At 43.5% G+C, this 22,765-nt stretch overlaps 2 protein-coding genes across 2 annotated transcripts in view; both read right to left on the minus strand.

Moving 5' to 3' along the window:
* Positions 1–8,561, minus strand: part of Tll2 (tolloid like 2) — a 115,669-nt gene extending 107,108 nt beyond the window's left edge. Inside the window, exon 1 of the mRNA XM_036169165.1 lies at positions 8,346–8,561. Coding sequence (XP_036025058.1) covers positions 8,346–8,517 — 172 coding nt within the window. The 5' untranslated portion in view covers positions 8,518–8,561. The remainder of the gene's footprint in view (positions 1–8,345) is intronic.
* Positions 8,562–13,404: 4,843 nt separating this feature from the next.
* The window catches only part of Tm9sf3 (transmembrane 9 superfamily member 3), a 59,231-nt gene continuing 49,870 nt past the window's right edge, over positions 13,405–22,765 (minus strand). Inside the window, exons 12-15 of the mRNA XM_036169237.1 lie at positions 21,040–21,186; positions 20,202–20,285; positions 20,009–20,085; positions 13,405–17,700 (exon numbers count right to left, since the gene is read on the minus strand). Of these exons, the coding sequence (XP_036025130.1) occupies positions 17,633–17,700; positions 20,009–20,085; positions 20,202–20,285; positions 21,040–21,186 (376 nt within the window). The 3' untranslated portion in view covers positions 13,405–17,632. The remainder of the gene's footprint in view (positions 17,701–20,008; positions 20,086–20,201; positions 20,286–21,039; positions 21,187–22,765) is intronic.

Genomic DNA, 22,765 nt, shown 5'->3' on the forward strand with positions numbered 1-22,765 from the left:
AGGCCATTTCTTTATGTTGGCTCCTCCAAGAAGAGTCTCCCTGGGGAGCTGGCTCATCTCCATCCTTTACTTCTTCAGGGCAAACATGGCTGGATCCTCTCTCACCTGACCTTACACCAATGCTCTGCCCCTGGGCCTTCTGGAAGAAGGATGGGGAAAAGAGAGGAAATATGTTTCAAGATCTTGCATTTATTCACAGACTGTTGCCAGTGCCTCGGAACCAAGAGTGTCTCAGGGCCAGAACTCTTTCATCCTTATCAAGATCCAGGCAAAGATAGAAAAAAAAAGTCAGGGAAGAGGGGCTAGCCTATGGCATCCTGACAACCTTGAGACTGAGCACAACAGAGGTGCTTATTGCCTGTGGACAGAGGGAGGTTATGGTAGGGATTTGACGTCCTTGTTCCTACACTAACAAGTTAAATGTTCCAGCCCAGGTTCTTGCCTGGACAGAACCCAGACCATGGCCTCCAGTGCTGACAATAGCCTAAAAACCCAAGTCATGCTCCACGGGCTTCCACAAGATCTCCCAGTCTATGTGGGAGGCTGGTACATGGTGCTCTATAAAACATGGGGTGTGGCCTGAGCGCAGAAGCAGAAGTGTAGTGGGGAGTTAGTAGCATCTGTCTTCCACTTGGAAACCATGGTAGGGTGAGAAGCAAGCTCCAGGGAAACGTCAAGTGACAGCTTTACAAGGTCTCTGCTGGAAGAGGCATGCCACTTTCAGATGTGCTGCAGATGACAACCTCACTGCTACCTGGGCTCTTTGGAAGTGGGAGGTCATAGGAACACAGCTTTGGGGAGGTCAGAAGGAGCCAGATCCCACTGTTCATCCCCAGACTTGGGGGCTAGTTTCTTAGATGGCTTGCTGGCAAGCTCTCAGCTCAACACCTTCAGTGAGCTAATGAGATCCATGGCTGACGGTGGTTTTGAGGTAAAGATCCTTAAACATAGAGGGGCTACCTGCACCAGCATGACAAGAAGACATAGCACTCTTAAAACTGTCCAGTCATCGGGTTCTCTGCCACTCAGAAAACTTCCCAGCTTCCAGTGAATGATAGTAATACAAACCATAGTGGTCACTAATATCTCCCATGTTCTAAGTATTCTCCTAAGAGCTATGCCTATATGAAATCATGCAATTTGCCAAGAAACCCTATGTAGTCAATATCAATATAGTACTTTATCTGTCCATCAAGCTAAGGCAGGTCTCCTTGGGGTCTTAGCTCTGAACTCAGACATCTTCCTGTACAGGTAAGCCTGCTTCATCCCAGCTGTCTCCCTGTAATGGAAATAAAGTGGTCACGTGAAAAGATTAACTAGGCACACTTGGAGATGTGACAGGTAGCTAAGGAGCCACATAATTCTACAGATGTTCACATTTACTAAGTGCTTCTATTTGCTGGACACACTCTCAAGTGCCTTTCACATAGCAATGGCCTGCATACAGGGACCTCTGTATTTGAGGAAACGATGTCTTTAAAGGCCAAGGACTCTCTCGAAGTCTCACAGTGACAGAGCATGGAAAGTCTGAAATAGAAAGACTGGGCTAAAATGTGGGTATGGAACACGGCATGAGAGGGTGGCTCCAGAGGGGTCGGCCCGATGACCACAGCTCACCACAGAAGCACTATGGAATGGTATGGGCATTTGGCTCCCATCCAGAGGCATCCCTTCTAAACCAACCATGCCCAGCCTGGGTGGCAGTCTACAGTCTTGAAGTCCAACAAGCTCTTAGACATTCAACATCAGAGACCACCCATGCCAGGGTGCTGCAAATCTAGGGTTATTCACATTATTACTCCCGACTCCTGTGCTGAACTGAAGAAGAAAGGATGCCCCCATGAAGGGGCATGCAAAGCCCTTCAGGGGGGACAGGAAAAGGTGAGCTCCACTCCTGTAAGACCTGGGAGGCAAATTTTGACGTTTGGGTGCACACTTCTGTGTATTAAATATAGGCTGAGTCCACAGAGGTGGTGTTTTCTGAAAGCCAGAAGAGTGAGCATCAATGATAAACAGAAAGTCCGAGCCTGACACTCAGTTTCCCCACTCGCAAAGTAGCAGCCACCACATTGCATGTCTCCTGGGTGGGGGGTGAGACGGTGAGGGGTTGGAGTGGTAATTCTTGCTGTGGCTGGGTTCCTAGAGCAGCCCCCTATCTTCGAGGGTCCTGACAGGCTCCCCATCTTCATTGCCCCTTCCGCAGACACTGCCTACCCAGTGGACTGCATCTGCACTGAATTGAGCACTGGGCTGATCAGCTGACCCTTACACAGGAGCCAGGGTAATGAGTCTCCCTCCTAGACACACTTCCTCCTCTTGGCCTCTGTACACTTACATTTTTCATTGAAATATAATGAATGTGGCACGAAAGTCAGCCTTCACGCACTTTTTCAGAACAGTCTTCATACTTTTTAACTTAAATTATCTTTAGTTTATGTGTATGGGCATTTTGCCTGTATGTATGCTTATGAACCTCTTGCATGCCTGGCACCCACAGAGACCAGAAGGGGCAGCAGATCCCCTGAACTGGAGTTACAGATGGTTATGAGCCATCATTTGGGTCCTAGCAATCAAACACAAGTCCTCTGGAAGAGCAGCCATGCTCCTAACTGCTGAGCCATCTCTCTAGCCCCAAACCCCTTTACTTTTGAGTTACTATTTAACGAAGCCCCAACTCTGATCATGCAATATGAAATCACTTATTGCAAACATTTCGATCATTCTACCACATTTCTACAAATGCATCCAGGAAGTGCTTACAAGCACCCGTTCTGTCCTCTGATGACATAAATGTCAATCACTGGGTACCTCCTAGTGCCAGAAAATGGGCTCAGAAACTGATAAAACATGTATCATTTAGTCCCGTGGCAACCCTGAAAACTGGATCAGTAGTTCTTTGCAAGTGAGGAAATAGAACAAGGGAGGTTAAGTAACTTCTTCACATTCACATAGTCTCACGAAAAGGCAGACAGGTGGACCAGATGATGCTCTTGCCTGGAGACTGGAAAGGCATTTAACACACAAGGCCTTAGAGAAATTTAATTCCATTAAATCAGCCATCTGCCCATCAACAAGGACCTTATGACAGGAGAGGATGAAAATAAAGATGTAAAAACACCAGCTGCTCTCACTAGAGGATACGCCTTAGGAGCCTCATAAAGGACAAGAAGAGACCACATAGTTTTAGCTCTGCTTAGAAAACCAGGGCACTTGCCCCTGCCATGAAGTTCTTGAACTTGCTGTCCCCCTGCCCTCTCTGACACTCTCTGGTAAGGGATGCGGCACGGCTCAGACTGAGGATAAATGCATGGTTCCTTCAGCCATGAACCCAATCCACCTCAGGCTGGCATCCTTCCTACCTCCTTCATTCAGCAAATACTGATGAACACCAGAGTGAACTGGATGCTGCTCTGGGTACCAGGCAGAGACTGGACCCCAGATCTCATGGAATTGAATATTCTGGCCTTATATCAGGACCTGGAAGAGCTGGGGACAGCAGCTGCCCAGAAGGTCTCTTGGTGAACCTTTAAAAAGACCTCATGGGTAAGGTGTCTTGAGGCAAATGACAAGGTAGAGTGAAACCCCAAATTCCAGACAGAGGTGAGCTTTGAAATTATGGGCAGGGGCTGGGGACACCCCAAACTGAGTCGTGAACCATTTGTCACACCATAACTCTCAGACTGGCTCCTGAGCCTTAAGCCACCAGGGGCCAACAACGCTACACATCGTATTTGAATTCAGGATTCACAGCTGTCAGATGCCTGGCGTTTGCCAAGGCACTAGCTGAAGAGTAAGCAGGCTGGCAGCTAGTGCCCTTGGGTTTTGTAAGTCCAAAGGCTGTCCAAGAACCTCTGCATCACCCAAGTTTCACGCGGACAGTTTGGGTGACCTGACTCTGGGAAGCTGCACGCATCCACTGCCTCTCTCCCCACTTTTCTACTTCAGGACCACCCCTGAATCTAGAGAACCCAGGCAATGCCTCAAGAGTATGGCAGGTATTTTTCTAAAACTGGCTACAGCAATCCCTCCCACTCCATGTGCTCTTTTATTTTGTTTTGCTTTTGCTGTTTTTGAGACAGAGTTTCTCTGTGTAACAGCCCTGGCTGTCCTGGAACTCACTTTGTAGTCTAGGCTGGCCTGGAACTCTCAAAGATTTGCCTGCTTCTGCCTCCCAAGTGCTGGGATTAAAGGCATGCACCACCACTGGTAGAAGGGAGTTATGCTCCAGCCCCTAGAATGGGGTGGAAACTTGTCATCATGGTGGATGTAAGGATGTGGGGTGGTCACCAAAGGCACGAAACCTCCATCTGGTTCTCTTAGATCCACCTAGAATCAATCCAGTTGCTATGCTGTGAGGAAGTCTACCACCCGGCCACATGGGAAGGCAACCTGAGAATCGCTACCCACCAATCCCATGGACAAGCAGGCCATGGGCAGACCTGAGGTAGGGGCAGCCATCAGGTGGGTTCCAGCCCTTTGTTGTCTATTCTGCAAGTCTTCTAGCTGACAGATACACACCACCCTATCTGTTCTTAATCCACAGAAGCAGGAACCTAATGACGCAGCAGTCAGGTTGTTCTACGCCAAGTTGGGGATGAGTTCTTCCCTAATAATAGGGTAGGGAGCAGAAGTAAACAACGAAAGGCCTTTAGGCGTACTTCAGTCTTCCATTTCTCTGGATGGATGGTTCTAGGAGGTGCCTGGAAGCTTCTAAGAGGCCCTGGAGGGTCCCTAGTTCACCACCTAGAGCAGCCATCTGAATCCCACTCCCCTCATTGAATTCCTCCTTCCCCAAATTACGTGTCCTGTGCCCTCCCTGCTGTTCCTTACGTGGCTCTCCAAATGTCTACACACAGGCCCTTGTTTATGGCTCTGCTTCATGAAGAAGCCAGCAAAAACTGGTTCCAGGTTACATTACAAGGCAAAAGATTTTGCTTCCACCTCTGTTGCAGCTAGAGTGACGCAGGAAAGTGACACCATGGTTAACAGCCACATAGATGGCAAGGGCAGGGATGGAGGCAGAAGCCAGGCCCCGGGCTTGACTCAGCTGAGAAAGTGTGGATGAGGGCAGGCAGACAAGGGGAGTTCTGCCATCAGAGAGATGCAGAGAATGTCTGTGACTTCTCATATAGTGTCTGGCTATGTGAGCAGTATCTAAGGAAAAGCCAGTAATAGAGCAATGAACCAACAGACACCGTGCCCCAGAAGCCCATGGCTACTCCCCAGGTGCATGCCAGGAGGGTTCCCATTCCCCCATCATCTGACTTAGTAACCACCCTCTTTGCAGCATCAACTGTTAGTAAATTTAGAATTGACAGTTTAAAACGGCATCAAAAGCTTCAGTGATGAAGATGTTCTTTCAACACATTTCTAGAAAATCTGTTTATGAAGTACCTAATGATTGACATATCTATCGTTCTATGTACTTTAATCTGTCAGAAATTATTCCTATCCATGAATGAGGACACAAAGACACAAAGGGAGAGCAAGGACTTGCTCCAGGTCATGCAGCTTATCCACGGCAGAGTAGGTGGAAGCTGTTAAGGGTGGAGTGGTGGAAACATAAGCAGAACGGGATGAAACGCTAACTCTGACACGAGAATGGTTATGCACTTGCTAGTTTACATGGCTTTGATGGCTAGGCTGCAACAAAAGTCACAGAGACAGAGAACACTGAGCGGGGAGGAGGCAGGGGTCTCAAGGACAAGTACCAACATGGTGTCCTGTGGGTTCGGGGTAAGACAGGTTAAGTAGATGAGGAGTTTCTTGTCTAGCAAGATGGCATAGTGGGTAAAGGCACCTCCTGCCAAGCCCAAGCTCCTGAGTTCAAGCCCAGGACCACACAGTAGAAGGAGAACCGACTGCTGAAAGTTGTCCTCTGATTGGCACATGTATGACATGGCATCCCAGCACACCCCACCCGAACAAAAGAAGTGGAGAAAACCGTCATTTGAAAATGTTTAAAAATGGAGGTGCTCCCCAGATCTGTCAGTTTACAGTCCTAACAAATTCAATATGTCCATTCTACAGGGAAGAAGCCGAGGCCCAGAGGGGACAGATCTTGTCCACTGATAAGTGGGAAATAGAATCAGGTGGGGAAGGTTTATATGTGAAGGTCAAGGCAGAGCCAGGAGCGGGGCTCCTGACCAGAGCTTCCTGGTTATGGTTCACTAGGATAGAGGCTATTTCTAAGGGAAGCTTTAAACATACTACCAGGAAGGGCAGTCCCCCTAGTGGGGAAACTACCGGTCCACTGAGACTTCAGCCAAGTGCCATCCCCTTTTTGGCCTTCCTAAAGGGTGCTCCCTAGATGAGAGAACCCCCAGGAGGATGGGCCGACTCTGCTGCTTTCTTGCTGCAAGTCTGTCTTGCTATCCTCTCTTCTGGCTGCTCTTAGCATCAGGTTAGTCCAGGGAGAGGCTGCGGTGGGGGGGGGGGTGGGGGTGGGGCCTGGAAGCATGCATTAAAGCTGCTGAACCACACTGAGACTTCTCTACCTTCCAGCCCTGCTGCCCCATCCCATCTGTCTGTGAATAGTCAGAGCATTCACGTCTTTGTTACCCAGAGTTTTCTCTAAAATCACTGACAGCCAATGGCAAACTTGCCTCAGGGTTGTCCTTGGAGACTCAGACCAGATGGGAGCTTTGGGTCAGATCTGTATCTTTCTCTCTGCATCTACAGGGTCTAGGCCAGCTTCCTGTGTACAGGAAGCACCCAGCCTATTTCAAGCTAGCCTCTCCCCTTCCCCAGTTGCCCGGCTACCTCAGAAGCAGCTATCCTCAGGTCCAGGGTCTGGCAAAGCAGGACTGTTGGTCTTTTTCACTTCCACCTTATTTCCAAAACTAAGCGCTCTCTTTTTAGGACCAGGACACCATTCTAACAGTAAACAGGAGACACCCTGGCCATGAACAAGGCTCCACAAAGAGCTGTATGTCACAGTCAGACCATGGTGGTGTGCCTATCTGGAAATCACCCTTTCTGACTACTTCCTAACTGAGGCTCATATGTAAGGCAATAGGTGGATATCCTTCAGGGGTCTTCCCTGTGTAAGACTGGGTCCCCCACACTCAGTTTGACCTTTAACCTGCATAGGAGCCTCTGGTCTCCTGAACTTTTGAGACTCTCCTAGGAACCTCCTCATCTTCCCCAGACAATAGGCGTGTGAAATGACTCCAGCCTGTATACTAGATCGACCACAGTAACAGCAAGGACAACACCCCCATTCGTTCCCTTGGCAAGAAATTCCCACAAGCCCTCCTATTTTCCAGTTTAGAGATGAGGAAACTGAGGTTATCAGAGGTCTTTACAATGTGAGGGAATGGTGAACTGGCCTAGACCTGGTGGGCCACTGTGCCAAGAGCAAGCGCTCTGATCCCCTGAGTACCCTCAAGGCCACCCTCTTGCCTCCTACCCCTCATCTTTGTCCACTGACAAGTGAAACAGGTGAGGCAATAGCCAAAGGGAAACTCTACTCCTGGGCTCCTGGCCACCATCCAGGAGCAGCTTCAAGATGATCTAAGTCCAGCACCTCCCTGGGTCTGGGAACTGCACCCCCATCTCCCACCCCCGCGCACCTCTCTCCCCGCTCCCATTCAGCTTCTGACTTTGGATGTTCTTGGGTCTTTCCAGGATACTTAAGAAACCTTTGCTAGGGTGCTTCATGACTCCCCTCTACACCTTGCCACACACCCCTGAAAACACAAGAGGGTTGGTAGCTGGAACTGTAGAGTTGGGGCCAGTTTGCGCTCACAAGGCCGGTGTGTCTGTGTTGTTCTGGGGCGCAGCTTCCTGGTGGAATTAAGAGCACCTGCTGACTTCCATCTCAGTCGGGTGCTGAGGGGACTGCGGGAAAGGCTGGAGCAATTCAAGTCGAGGGCGTTCTCCCTAGGCACTAACTCTTCCCTCTGCCTCCTGTGAAGCTTTTCTGTCTGTCTTCTAATCTCTTCCCAAGAGTAACTACAGACCTTGGGAAACTTCGCGGGAAACTTCCAACTGCTGTGAACGCCAATGAAACCAGCTACTCTCCATCGACTCCTGCAGTGTCCGGAGGTAGCGGGTGCCGGGTGCCTGATAGGCGACCAGAGCCCACCATGCCCCACATAGCCTTTTGCTTTGGGACTACTCCCTACAGCAGCTACCCGATGCGCACTGCTAACCAAGACCATGATGTCCGGGACTTAGAGGAGTATTAAAGCAGTTTCTCCGTGGGCATTGTCCTCCCTCCCCCAGAAACCCTGGGCATCTCCGAGGAGCAGAGTGGTCCGCCTTGCCCACCGCTCATTTGCATTTCAAAGGCAAACTTCTGAGCGACTTGCCAGGAGACAGGGGACAGTGGTGGTACCTACCCGCTTTGCAGGGGTCGTGCAGCTGTTGCTCCGTGCCCTCCTCACTGTCCAAAGCCCAGTAGTCCAAGGCAACATCCGAGTTGTCCCCAAGAACCCCAGTACCGCAGGGGAGCGGCAGGAACAGTGGCAGCAGCAATAACACCAGGGTGCCAAGTGCAGCCGCAGGGGACATAGTGGCAAGGGTCTGCGGGGATCTGAGGGACTTAGCGTGCACAGAAAGCTTAGATCGTGCGAAACACCATGCACAGGGTCAGATGTGGTGGCCGCTGCTTTGCTGCCAGGCACCGGTAGAGTACCGAGCAAGCCTAGTAAGGCGTTCCCAACCCGGAAAGCCGCTGCTCAGCACGACTTGCCCAGTGGCTGAGGCTGCGGTGGCTGCGACTGTGTTGGAGGCGGCGGTAGTAGGAACAGTGGCCGCTCCGCCCCTCTCCACCAGGGCTGGACCACACGCCCTCTCCAAGGGCCCCAGATAGCCAATCACTTAGGCGCCCTAGGAGAGGCCCCTCCTCTTCCCTGCACCTCGGTAACTTCGGAGGAACCCAAGCAAAGCAAAGATGCTGATGGACAGACAAGTGCCAGGGGCCCCGGGGGCGTGACCACATGGCCGAATGCCCCCTTGCACTGGCACAATACAGCACTGCTCCTCAAGACTGAGGCTGGGGTTCTTGCCTTACCTTATTCTATTAACTCATTTTACAACTCCCGGATATATGCATGGCAGGACACAGAGGGACCAGCAGCCTGGTGTGAACTGTCCAGCCCACCTTCTGCCAACCCTGTGCTTTTGGACGTTTGCTTCTCTGCAGAACGCAGTAGGGTTCTCTTACTCTCTCAACAGCCCCGGTCCCGCCAGCACAGGTGCATGCGCAGCACCCACCAAACCCAACGTTGTGGCTGGTGACATGTAAGGAAGATAGTCTAAGAGTGCAGACTTGTCTCTGGATGACCTTATCCTTCAGGAAAAGTCCCAGTACGGGATGCTTTTGGTAGTCAAAGACTCACAAATGAACAGCCCTGGGTTCTTTAAAGTTACAGACATACCGAGCAAGCCTTGTCATTAGTCTGATAAAATAAAAATGAGGGATTCTTTAAATCTGGTTATTTCAAGCGCCCAAACTATTTAGGGGGATAATCAGACGCTATTTGAAACTCACTTCTGTGATGTACCTTCAATGTAAAAATTGTCAGAATTGATCCACGTTGACATACAATATTACTGCAAGGATTTTTCAAAGACCCTTTTATACAAGTAAATTGCCCTAATCAAGCAGCATAGCACATCAATGTGCTGTACAGATTTGTAAGTGCATCACATCCCGATTTTTTTTTTTTAATTTAACTGAAAGAAAAAAGATGGACTGAGCTTCTCTTTGGGGTTTGTTACCACACAGTTTTTCATAGCTGCTAAGTGGCAAAGCAGTTAACAGGTCCAAACCTGGGCTTTACACCAGACTCTAAATTTCTCCCATTACGATCATCTGTCTCATCCATTAAGTAGGAAAGGTAGCAGTTAGCCACCAGAAGGATGCTACATGGAGTATTTTATTTTGTCTTGGTTCTCAGAAAGAAATGGAGGGATAACCCTGCCTGGAGCTGTCATCAAATGAGCTCACAGAATTTACAGGCAGGTTGAGCAAGATCTGTTGGAATTGGCAGGTTGGAGGGGACTTGAGGGGAATAGCTGGCACCAAATGGCAAGGAAGGCCAAGTGGTCACTAAAACAGACCATAGGTGGAGGAGGCTGATGACATTTCTGCCTGACTGCTGGAAGGAGTCAGACCCAACGCCATGGTTTGCTATACGCACCCCGTGAAGGTCACCACCTGTCAGCAGCAAGTCCACAAAGTCGACATCTAAAGGGCTAACAAACTTCTGTGACACTTCCAGGCTTCCAGATGGCCCTACGAAAACAGCCAGTTGGCTTCCTCATTAAGAGAGAATTCTGGAAAACAGACACTAGAGGCTGGTCTTTGGCATGCACAGAAGCTGGAGCTTTTATTGCCTCTAATCACCACCTGGTGGGTTAGCTGCCAATCTTTTCATCAATACCCTTTAGCCAAATATTTTGAAGACCCGTGATCCTAGATAAGCAAGCTGCAGTTTTGTGTCAAGCTTGTTTGGATGTTTCATTGGCTACCAACTAATAGGTTAAGCAGCAAACGTTTGGATTGTGAGACTGGTCAGATGGGAATGACTGAAGAGGAATGTTCAGTATTTTTCTCATCACCTAGGTGGTTCTTGATAACACACATTAGTTTCATAGCAAGCTAATTTGGATTTACTTTTTTTCCTTTTTTTTTTTTTGAGACAGGTTTTTCCTCTATGCACCAGAAACTCACTATACAGACTTGGCTGGCCTCAAACACAGGGATCCTCCTGCTTCTGCCTCCCAAGTGTTGGGATTAAAGACACGCACCTTCACAGCCAATTTTCTCTTTTCTTTTCTTTTTGGTTTTTTCAAGGCAGGGTTTCCCTGTGTAGCTTTGTGCCTTTCCTGGAACTCACTTGGTAGCCCAGGCTGGCCTCGAACTCACAGAGATCCACCTGCCTCTGCCTCCCAAGTGCTGGGATTAAAGGTGTGCGCCACCACCGCCTGGCTAATTTTCTTTTCTTTTGAGACAGGCTATTGCTATTTAGCCCAAGGTGGCCTCAAGCTTGTGGTAATCCTCTTGTCTCAGCTTCTAAGTGATGGATACCATTATGTTCTACTCAATTAAACTTAAAAGTATATTTTAAAATCTAAATCCAGGGTTGGAGAGTTCATCAGTTAACAGAGGACTTTGGTTTAATGCCCGGCCCCTATGTGGTGGCTCACTACCATCTGTAACTCTAGTCTCTTTTGGCCTCCTTGGGTACCAGGCACACACAAGTGGTACACAGGCATACAAAAAGGCACACCACTTGTACACACAAAATAAATAAAAATCTAAATCTCATGGAAAACGTGGAGGTTGATTTAGAACAGGCGTTCTGGCCTAAAGCTGCTCACCTTAGTTCTACTTCCGGTGCTTATCATCACTTCTCTAGCACCTTTGGTCCAGCGGAAAACCTTGAATAAGTCTTCTCCTTACGTCCTGCTCAACTTGTCATCTGCATTGCTTTGTCCAAATGCATCACATTATTCTGCAGCTGCTCAGACCCCTTCAGATCTACTTCTAGCTCCTCTACTTCCCCACCCAAGTCAATCCCCCATTCCCATCCTTACCTTCAGCACAGGCAGTGAACCTCAGAACGACATAGGTACTCTCCTGGCTCATCCCTTCCTTTACACCCCCGAGTCCTTTGCAGGCAAATGACTCTTCCAATGGTGGCATCCTAGGCCCTCTATCACCTTCAGGCCTTTCCTAACCTTCATATAGCCTGGACTCTCACCACCACCACCACCACCACCACCACCACCACCACCCCGAGTTCTCTTGTTGCCTTCAACATCTACAATCACACTAACAGGGTCTTGCCTCTTCCACTTCCATGTCTCTTCCTGAACACCTGGATGGGCATACACCTGCCAGTATCTGTTACACTCACATCTAAGGTGCTAAAGCTTTCACATCTTCCCTATGGAAGCTAACTTCAGTTGACCTGACTAAACTAACCCCAACCTGAATCACTGTATCTCTGTACTCTCCTGTCTGAACGTCACAGTTAGTCCTGCAGGAATAATGACTTAGATGGGGATGCTGTAAGTTCAACAACATAGCCAGTTAAAATGCCCCTGCAAGTCCTTTTTTTTTTTAACTTGAAAATCCTATTCATATTTAGCAAATTTTGAAAGTGAAAATCATTTAAAACAAATATTTCAAGTAATTTATAGACCCCCACTTAACTGGGTATAGGCCTGTTTGTTATAATTATACTGAGTAGTTATTGAAACCAATAAGCTGGGGATGTACCAACAGGCTTCCTACTATGGTACAGAATTTATATTACCAACAGGCTTCCCTCTATGGTACAGAATCTATATGCACCAACAGGCATCCTACCATGGTACAGAATTTATATTACCAACAGGCTTCCCTCTAAGGTACAGAATCTCTATGCACCAACAGGCTTCCTTCCATGGTACAGAATTTGTATTACCAACAGGCTTCCCTCTATGGTATAGAATCTATACCTAGTTTTCCAACCAAAGTATTCAGACAAGAAAATATCAGTAGTGAGGCAAATCTGCACTAACCAAATGGCTAACAGGAATTCCCCATGCATAGGTGTTGAGCAAGGAAACTAATTAGTTTAAAGAACCAAAGAGGTGGATAAGGATCTTAAAAACTAGTTAAAAGTGGTGATGAAAACCAAAAAGCACAAACAGGACTGGAGAAATTAACCAATTTTATCACCATCAGTTCTCTCCATTTGTATACATTGCTGCTCTTCAGGCTAGAGAGGTGACATTTGCATTTTATAATGATGACAATGAAGATGACCAGGCACCAACTGTTACTTCTAGACTCAGAGAGCTCCTTCAGCTGCCTTAGTGTCTTACCTACTGAGGAAACCCGTGTAAAATTTCCTAGAAAAAGCAACAAACTCTAGACAGAGCCAGTGCATTGCCAATCACAGGAAAGACAGGCTCAGGGGAGAAGTGCTGATGGGTGCGGACGTGGTTCAAAGCTTATCTACACAGAACAGTAAAGACAGAACAGCTTTTAAAAGAAAGCCTATTCATTATACCATTCCTTCCACTTTCCAGTACAATGTTTGTTTTTTTCAAAATACAAATGGGGCAGGTATGGCAATTAGACCTGAAATGTTAAATCCTTCAGTTCAGGAGTCAGCAATCTCTAGCCTGCTGGCTACTTCCATCGAGTGTCACAACATGGCCATGGTCTATAGTTGTCTGCATTGTTCTAGAATGCCTGGGTTGTCACACAAAGTGTATGGGTCTTCAACATAAACTCATGCACTATGTGACCCCAGACATAGAGCCCTGAGTTATCTAACAGTGGGATGAATTCAATCAGCTCTCTCTCGGCAGGCAGACTGATGATGACAAGTTATCTTTGCCCTCACACTTTGGTTCATGTTTCAAAAAGGAAAGAAAGCAAGCATCCAAGGGAAATACATTTAATTTTTTATTACTTTTTTAAAAATCCAACTTCAGATAAATTAACAGACTAGATTAGAACCTCAATTGTATCTGATACATTATATACTGGATTTCTATTACTAAAAAGCCAGTTGGAATACAGCCTACACAAACCCAGAGCATACACAAAATGGAAGTGATATGTGCAATCACCGTGTCTTCCCACCTTTTGACTGTCATGCTCGTGGGGATCTGCAGGCTCAAGGTGAACAAGATGAGAAGCCCAATGATGCTTTTATAGAAAACTCTGCTGTCCTTCAGACAACCCCTTTCCTCCTTACAGTTAGCTCTTACAGCATTTATAACCTCCAAATAGCCTAAACTGACGAGGTGAGGGCAAGCACAAACTGTGCCTTGCCTAGTCCACCAGGACTTCATTTTCAGCTTCTTTTACAGCAACTGTGAAGTAATTTTTTACCTTTGCACACTTCACACATGTGGCTCCAGTAGGAATGCTAATTCAGGAAACCTTCAGGCATGCTCGCTGGAAAGGACTAGCACTTCCCCTCACCTGGACTGTAAACCATACAGAATGGCTTCAAGTGTGTGCCACCCTTCTGTTCTTCCTTTTCTATAAAACGAGGCTAGTACTAAGTACACTTTCAAACAATCCTCCTACATTTCCACTCCTCTGATCTCTTTTAATGCCTTGACTGCTAAAATATAGCTTAACTACAGAATTTTATATGATAGAAAACATGAACATCGGTGCTTCTGTAAATCAATAATACTCCTATTGCATTTTCCAATAAACCAATAGAATGAAGCACTAAGAAATGCTGAAATCTAAATTAAATCCCAGATGGAACTACGGTGTTTCTACATAAGGCTTTTGCCCCTAGAACTCATGTATAGAAGCCCTTCAGTATGTAGCTACTCCTGAACAAATTACACTAATACACTTTTTCCTTTTTACATTTGTAAAAATTCAGGAAGTTTAAAAATAACATCTGCAAGACATTTGGCATAAAGTGATTAGTAGACATTTAGGAAACAAATGCTTTATCAAAATGAGCACAATTTGTGGATAAACCCTTAAATCAAGTGGTTTTGGAAGAACTGGAATTTGCGGCAACCACCTTTAGAAAAAGGGTGACCCACCACCAGCGGGAAACACCAAAGCATCCCAGCCATGAGGTTCAGATAGTACAAGACAATGATTCTAAGGGCATGGGGTTTCTCTGCAAACCAACACAGTCTGGGAGCCTAGAAAATAAACTAGCACACTTGAGGTCCCTCTAGCCAGGTCAGTTCCACTGTTGTACTTGGAGACCAGTATAGGATGTCAATTTCTAATGTAGTTAATTTTCAGGAAACATGCTTAAAGATACAAAGTATATTCTTAGTTTTTGATAGTATTCAAAGTGTCAGCAGACAAACTAAGCAGGTGTTAGTAAATTAAATATACAACATTAATGGAGTACAAAAGCTTCCCTTCCAATTAACTTAGATATTGTTTGAATGATTCTAATAACTAAGAACTAGGGAGAACTAAGCCACCTGTGATCTATATCTTTTTCAATATATACATTTATATTGGACCTCTTGATTGAAGTTATAAACCAATCAATACATGTAAATGATCTTTCAAAGTAATTTATATTCATTTTAATGTATTTAAAATATTTGAAAATTACTTTTCATTGTAGACTTCAAAGAACTCCAGAGCTCAACCTAGCAGAAAAAATAGGTGCACCCGAAACAGCCATGTTCTCTGAAAACACTACATATTACCTGCAAGATTATGAGAAAAAAATATTTTAAGACAAAAATTTACTATCTAGTTATATATAGTCCATCAGACAAAAAGTGTTTTACAAACATTTTAAAGATAGAGTGATAGAGCGTCATTTAGCACAGGGTAGTGCTGAACTCACTCTGAAGCTGAGGATAACTGTACTTCTGCCTCTACCTGCTGAATGCTGTGACTGCAAATATGTCCTATCACACCCAGTTTACACAGTGTGGGGGATCAAACCAAGGCTTTGTGTAAGCCAGGCAGACTAAGTGTTCTTATATTAAAAATACTTTATATGTTTAAAAGTTACATGATATAAACAAATACAGCCTTTTAGTTTAAGATCGTAGGGCAGGTGAAAAAGATGAAATGTTAACAATTAGTAGGTGACACTGAACCTGAGATTCTGGCTTGAGGATGACTGACCACAGTTCATCACTTAGGGTTAAGAATCCAAACTCCCTAAAGATGTCACATGCCTCAGTTCAAAACACGGAGTCCATTGATTTAAAAAATTTCTCATATAACTACAGATGCATGAGTTTTGTTAAAGTTTAATACAGATGATTTGAGTCTTTCTAAAACCACCAATATACAGTATAGATTTGGGTATCTGCAGAGCAAAATACTGAATCAGAAACTCAATAGTTCTAGGAAAAGTTCACAATATGAGCAGATCCAGACATTTTTGTGCAAATTAAAATAATTTGAGATTTCCCTAGCCTTCATTTGTTCAGCCACTGAATGAGCTAACATTGTTATCATATTCCCTTCTATTACATGTGGCACAGCAATCTAATCAATGTTTAGATTTGTATGTCACAATCTCATATAAAGGGTTTATCAATCATAGTTTATCTGTAACTATCCACAGACAGGCTTCTGGACTTGCTGCTTCTTCTTCTTTTTTTGGAATGGTCTTACAACGTAGCACATAACTCACAGAGTGGCCTATGACTTACTCTGTATCCCAGTCCTTAAATTCATTACAATCTTCTGTCTTAGCTTCCCTGGAGCTGGGATTATAGCCATAAACTACCATACCTGGCTCTGTGTTTGGGGACTTAAAGTGTGGGTCCTCTGTATTTGAAAAGCATACTTTATAGTGTATCAAAAACTAGTAATGGCATTCTATAATATTGCCTTTTGAGCAGGTACCTCCAAATTATACACACATCTACTGTCACAAAACAATTTGGTCAGGAAATTTTATTTGAACATTCTAAAGCAATAATGCTTTAGATGTTACTTAAATGTCCCAGACAGGATTAACAAAATTAAATGTTTCTAAATTACAAATTTAGCTCCAGTAGGAGTTTCATAAAAGAAGAAAACAACCCCCTCCCAAAAGAAGTATGACACACACATTTTGAAGAAACCCCAATGTTTCATGCAATGGTAGGCAAGATGTAAGAAGCCACCCAAACCCACACATTTCTACAGCAATCATCATCCCAAAGAAGTCTCCAGTCATCTGTACATCCAAATGCGTCCACAAGCCTACACCTACACGACATTATTAATGGTATATACACTTATGTATGCCCCCTTATTTTTTTTTTTAATAATTTCTTATGTAAAGCCTTCATTGAAACCCAAAGAAAAAGATGTAAGACTAACTTAGGGGGAGGGAGGGAAAGATAATCACTTTAGACATTCAGTTAAAATGGAATTTATCTAAATCTCCAAATGTTTAATAAAAACAAGTATCTTCTCCATTTAACACTTTGCTTTCTAACTGTACAGTAAATTGTATTATAGAGAATACACCTCTATTTTCATACTGTATTTTCTTTGGATGGAACTGAGATATAACTAGTTAATTTTAAGATAAATAAATGAGGTTGATCCAACTAAGATTAAGATGACAGCAGATATATTCCATGCAGAATTTAATAGTTTTTAATTTTGTTTAAAAAAAAAAAAAAGATGCAATTGAGTGACGGGACGAACAACAGCAGGTCAGAAAGAACCCAGGTTCAGTATATAAAAATGTCCCACAATAGATCAACAATGGCAGTAAAAATAAGAGAAAAATAATCTTTCTGGAACATCATTTTTCAATAACAGAGAAACACCAAGTGCCAGGAAGATTTCTACTCATGGAATTTTAGCATCCACGTCTCCCTCTGGCTCTTCTATTGAAACAAACGCTTTAAATGGATTATTTCTCCTCTTCACTGAAGAGAGCTGGCCTACTCCATCTTTAATGAGCCAGTTTGGGGACGATTAGCCATGCACTGAAGTAATGCCTACTGCATTTGCTGTGAACCGTTGGAGAAAGCAGTCAGTAAGAACCTAGGATCAACGGAAACAGATGTTACTTTAAGCCCTCCATGAAAGAGACCCACGAAGTACCCAGTGTTCAGCCCAAATCTCTTCTTGCGCTTATTCTTCTTTCCTGTGCAAGTTCCGCCCTCATGAAGGAGAAACTGATCCAAAGTTCCAGGTTGTCTCAGGTGTCTAGTCAATTTTCACATTAGTATAGATTTTTCGAACAAAGGCACTTGTTCCCATGTAACCGATTGCTCCTGCAAAAATAAAATAAGGTATTTTGAAACAAACTGAGTGGGATCAGAGTCTGCCATTTACAAATATTAAATGTTCTCTGTTCTAGAGAGTTCTATTCCTTTTTCAGGGTAATGTCTTTATGTTAGTATTCTCTCTGAATTTCTTAAATGCTATTATTTGTTTTGCAAAGCATCTGTTATAGTCAAACCTAACTTGTTATTTAGAATCAAATCACAATTATTACTTGTATGGTCAGTAATTGTGGAACTAAAACACAGCTCACAAAAGAAAGAGTGACTTGGTAATGACAAATCCAACCCATTAAAACATTACTTTCTTTTTGAGACACAATCTTGCTATGTAGCCCAGGATGTCCTTGAATTCTGAAACCTTCTGCTTCAGCCTCCTGGGTGCTGGCATTAGAAGTGTGAATGATCATTCATGAAAATATCCAGATGTTGTAATATCCAAAAACTTACAGAGCCGTAAGAAGTAGAAAGGGAGGCTTTGGGGATTGAGAGAAGCATGACCCCATGGTGTTATAACTCTAGAGAAAGATACTTTCTGGTGTCTCCTTTTTCTAGATAAGTTATAAAAGCAGTAGCGTTGGCAGAATGGATTATATACTTCTGGGAATGGCAAAAGAGATAGGTAAGTGGGTCAGGAGCTTTAAACTGTTAGATTCAAACAAAAAATCTCAAATGGAGATAAAAATTTCAGAAAGCAGGGCATGTTGTTAATGAAATATTTACCTTCTATGTCTAAGAGCACCCAGCACATGAAAGTTACTCAATGATTATTTGTTGAGTAAGTTGAATGAATGGATGAATGAATAAACAAACCGAATAGTCTTCATAGACAAATATCTGGGACCTTTTCTTTCTTTTTTTTTAAACTCAGAGCCTTTTAGAATAACTAGTCAATGACCATTCTTCACTGGATTCCTTAAAAAATTTTAAATTATATCTTCCATGAGTTAATTGATAGTACACACACACACCCCTAACTAATCACTTTTCTAACAGTACTAGGGATTGAACCCAAAGTTTTTTTTACAAATTAGACAAGCACTCTAAGCTACACCTCCAACCATGAACTGATTAGTATTCACCAAACTGGTCTATCTCAAGGTAACAAAACAGATGAGGAAAAGAAGACCCTGTTTATAAACTAATCTATGTTAATAAACAGGAGTGTTACAATATTATAACAACCAATGAATTACTTAAAGTAGGCACTAACTATCAATGGCTTCTAACTTCATACACATCACATGCCTACCAATAAAAATCTACAACTACCTGTTGAAGGTTACTGTAGCTTGAACCACTATTTTACAGGCAGTATGGAGGAGTGGAGAGGAAAAAACGGGAAAACATCTCAGGGATACAATCAGCCAAACCATGTGAAAAACTAAATTGGTATGCTGCACTCACTGTCAGCAACCTGTGCTGCCGCTAGACACCAGTATCTTCAAAAACATTCCAAGAAACATCTAAATAGAAATCATTCAGGCAACACCTCACACCTGCTGACATTATAATCCTTTCCACTGACCACATACTTTAAAATGCCAATTCTCAACTACATGTGGTACCACACACACTTGCAACCCCAGCTACTCAGGAGGCTGAGGCAGGAAGATCACTTGAGTCTAGAAGTTTAAGATTAGACTGAACAGCACAGAAAGACACAATATCAAAACAAGGCAATTCCCAAAATGAATGAGAAACTAATCACAGTAATTCTGTGTTCTGAAGTATCATTAGAACAGCTACAAAGACAGAAATTAAACAATAGATCAGATTTTAAGGGAGAGTCAAAAAGACTGAAGACAAACTTTTGCATTCACCTTGGTGTTCCTGATAGAGCAACAGAACAGATTCCTTAATTTCTATTTAATTGTTATTGGGTGAGGCATGAATGGAGGTCAGAGAACAACTCTGTGGAGTCAGTTTTCTGGATCCACTTTTCCGGGTTCCAGGGATCCAACTCAGGCTTGTTTTGTTTTGTTTTTTAAATATTTATTTATTTATTATGTATACAGTTCTGTCTGCATGTATGCTTATAGGTCAGAAGAGGGCACCAGATCTCATTTTAGATGGCTGTGAGCCACCATGTGGTTGCTGGGAACTGAACTCAGAACAGTGCTCTTAACTGCTGAGCCATCTCTCCAGCCTCCTGGCTTGTCAGGCTTGAGCAGAAAAGATTTTTACCCATGGAACCACCCTGCCAGCCCAGAATTTCTTAAGTTATAATTACAGTGTTTTCCTGAGTCTGAGATGCTCAAAATTTTTCTCATGATGTTCCAATAATTTAAAAACTTACCACACATTATCCCCAAAGCTGTGCTAAATACCGCCATATATCCAAAGTAAAATGATGTTTGAAATAAGCCATACATCCTGCAATACAATAACATAATATTCAACACATACAGTTTAGTTTCAATCTGATGCTTTACACTTTATCATTTAAAGGTAGTTTACTAAGTAACACATGAGAGAAAACCTCCACTTACTTTGTTTTGAAAAAATAGTAGTAAAAGGAATACATGTAAACATAGATTGCAGTTGATGCAGCAGAAAGAAAACTTGTCCATTGCCTGGAAAAAAAACAAAATGAAAAAGGATTATGTCTTTGAAATGAATTGGCACTCAAGATTTTAAGGCAAAAAATTTTACAAAAAAAAAAAAAAAAATCCTTTAAAATTCTACATGCTTAAAAACAAATCATTGTACCTGATGCTTAAATATTAACAAAGAGCCTAGGGAACTGGAAACATATTCTCTGAGTGACTTTAAATAAACCAATTCTCCCCTTCAGAATTATGTTTAAAACAAAGATGCTTCCTCACAAACCCAGCATCAAGCACTTTGCAGAAATATTTCAAATACGACAAAAAAAACTTGTACTGATACCATTTTCCTATAAAATTTTCATTACATTTACAACTAGAGGGGAAAAAAAATCCCTCTACTAGCTTTCTTATTCATCCATTTTATTTTCTGGGTCAGAGTATCACTCTGTAGCCAAGTGTCTCTCCAGGGATAGGGTTACAAGTGTGCACTGCCATCCCCTGCTCCTCTATTATGTTAAACAGCACAATTTCTGTGGAAATTCTTTCCTCAGCTTAACAGGCTTCAAGGCAAACTTAAGACACTAGGATCCTGCCTGGGTGTGGTGGCACAGAACTTTAATCCCAGTACTTGGGAGGCAGAGGCAGGTGGATATCTATAAGTTTGAGGACAGTCTGGTCTACATAGCAAGTTCCAGAGCTACATAAGAGATTCTGTCTCAAAAGACAAAAACAAAAAAAGGTATTAGGCTTCCAAGAGGTTGCACCGGGAAGTACTTACCACCTGTAATCCTCTGCATTTAGCAGGAAGTACGTGCACACGATGGTCACGCAGACGGTCACTATGCACAGGATGACGAGCACCAGCATCATGAAGCCGTAGACATAGTAGATCTTATATGCCCAGAAAGATGTGAAGATGAAATACCTGAGGAGGAACATGGGACAGCCTTGAAGCTTCCTCTTTTCCATTAGCTCTCACTTGGACTTCACTTAAAACTTGTTATCATCTTTCTAGTAATTTCCAACTTTCTCTTAACTCTCAGTTATTAAATTCTCATAATATTTTTATGGTTTGTTTTTTAAAGAACAAATTCTTCTGGAGGCATTTATGGCTGAGCAAAATGACTAAATTAGAAATTTAAAGTTAAAAATGTAGAAAATGAGAACAGCCATAATCTACACTCATAAAAAAGTCAATTCCTTCATTCTTCCATTTTTTAAGATGAAACACTTACTCAAGTAAGTGTATTTCACATTTTAGAAAACATTCTGTTAAACAGAAAAATAAGCGATAAACTGAGAAATATACGGAATTAAAGGAAAACAGAACAAGGAGCCAAGGTCTAAAGGAGACTGACACTTTCTTCAGAGGTCAGTGAGAGAAAGGAAGAGTAGTAATATTTTTCATTAAGAAGAAAAGAGGAAAAACTCTTTAAATCCATTCACTATTCAAATCATCCTTAACTGAGAACAGGGTCTTCTAGCTCTTTTTACAACATTCCTGCTTTGTAATTCATTTATTCAATCACATGCCTGCATGGCTCAACAACTATTTACAGATCCCTTGTCACACAGGAAGGTGACATAGGAAGGTTTGGAGGGAAGAGGAGAAGGGGGAATGATGTAATTATATTACAATCTCAAAAAAAGCTTTTTTTTTTTTTTAAAGTAAGTAAGCAAGCAGTAAAGATCAGCACTGTAAGGAAACATCACTACTCTCCAGGAGATGGCTGACTGGTAGGAAACCTTGGCAGGAAGACAGCCCTGACCCCTGATGTGCACTATACCCAGCAAATGAGAGAAGTGATTCCTCTGATACAACTAGGTGAGGGATTGAGAAAGGAGTGAAGACAGGACAAGGCTCATGAGTGAGGTGGGGAGCAGGAGAAAGACTTGTGACTGATAACAACAGGAGCAGAGGACTGATTCTAAGTAAAGGAACTCAGTAAGTGAAACAAAGAAAACACTCTGGGACCACAGAGATTGCTCAGAGTTTAAAAACACTGGCTGCTCCTGCAGAGGACCTGTGCTTGATTTCCAGCACCTACACAGTGGCTCACAACCTTTAACTCCCGTTCCATGGGATCTGACACCCTCTTCAGGCTTCCATAGGTACCAGTCATTCACATGGTGCACACATAATGAATGTAGGCAAGTACTCATACACATAAATCTAAAAACAAAACAAAAGGAAAAAACCCTCAAAATGTTCAACATGGCTAGAACATCAACAAAAGGGCAAGAGCTAAGAGAATCGACAAGATCAGTTCATTCTATAAACAACCCAGCTGGCCATATCATGAAAGTAGTAGCATTTCATCACATTGAGATTCAAAGTCCTTAGTGAAAAACGACACAAAGATTCTGAAAGGTTAAAATATATAAGCAAAATAAATACAAATAAGCCTAGACTGACAGGCCATTCTAGGAGGACAGGATGTGAGAAAACAAACAGACATGACTTGAAAGAGCAGAGGAGTCTAATGGAAGGGAGGGCGGAGGGA

This window comes from Onychomys torridus, chromosome 1 (genome assembly GCF_903995425.1).
Source record: "Onychomys torridus chromosome 1, mOncTor1.1, whole genome shotgun sequence".
NCBI classification, from domain to species: domain Eukaryota; kingdom Metazoa; phylum Chordata; class Mammalia; order Rodentia; family Cricetidae; genus Onychomys; species Onychomys torridus.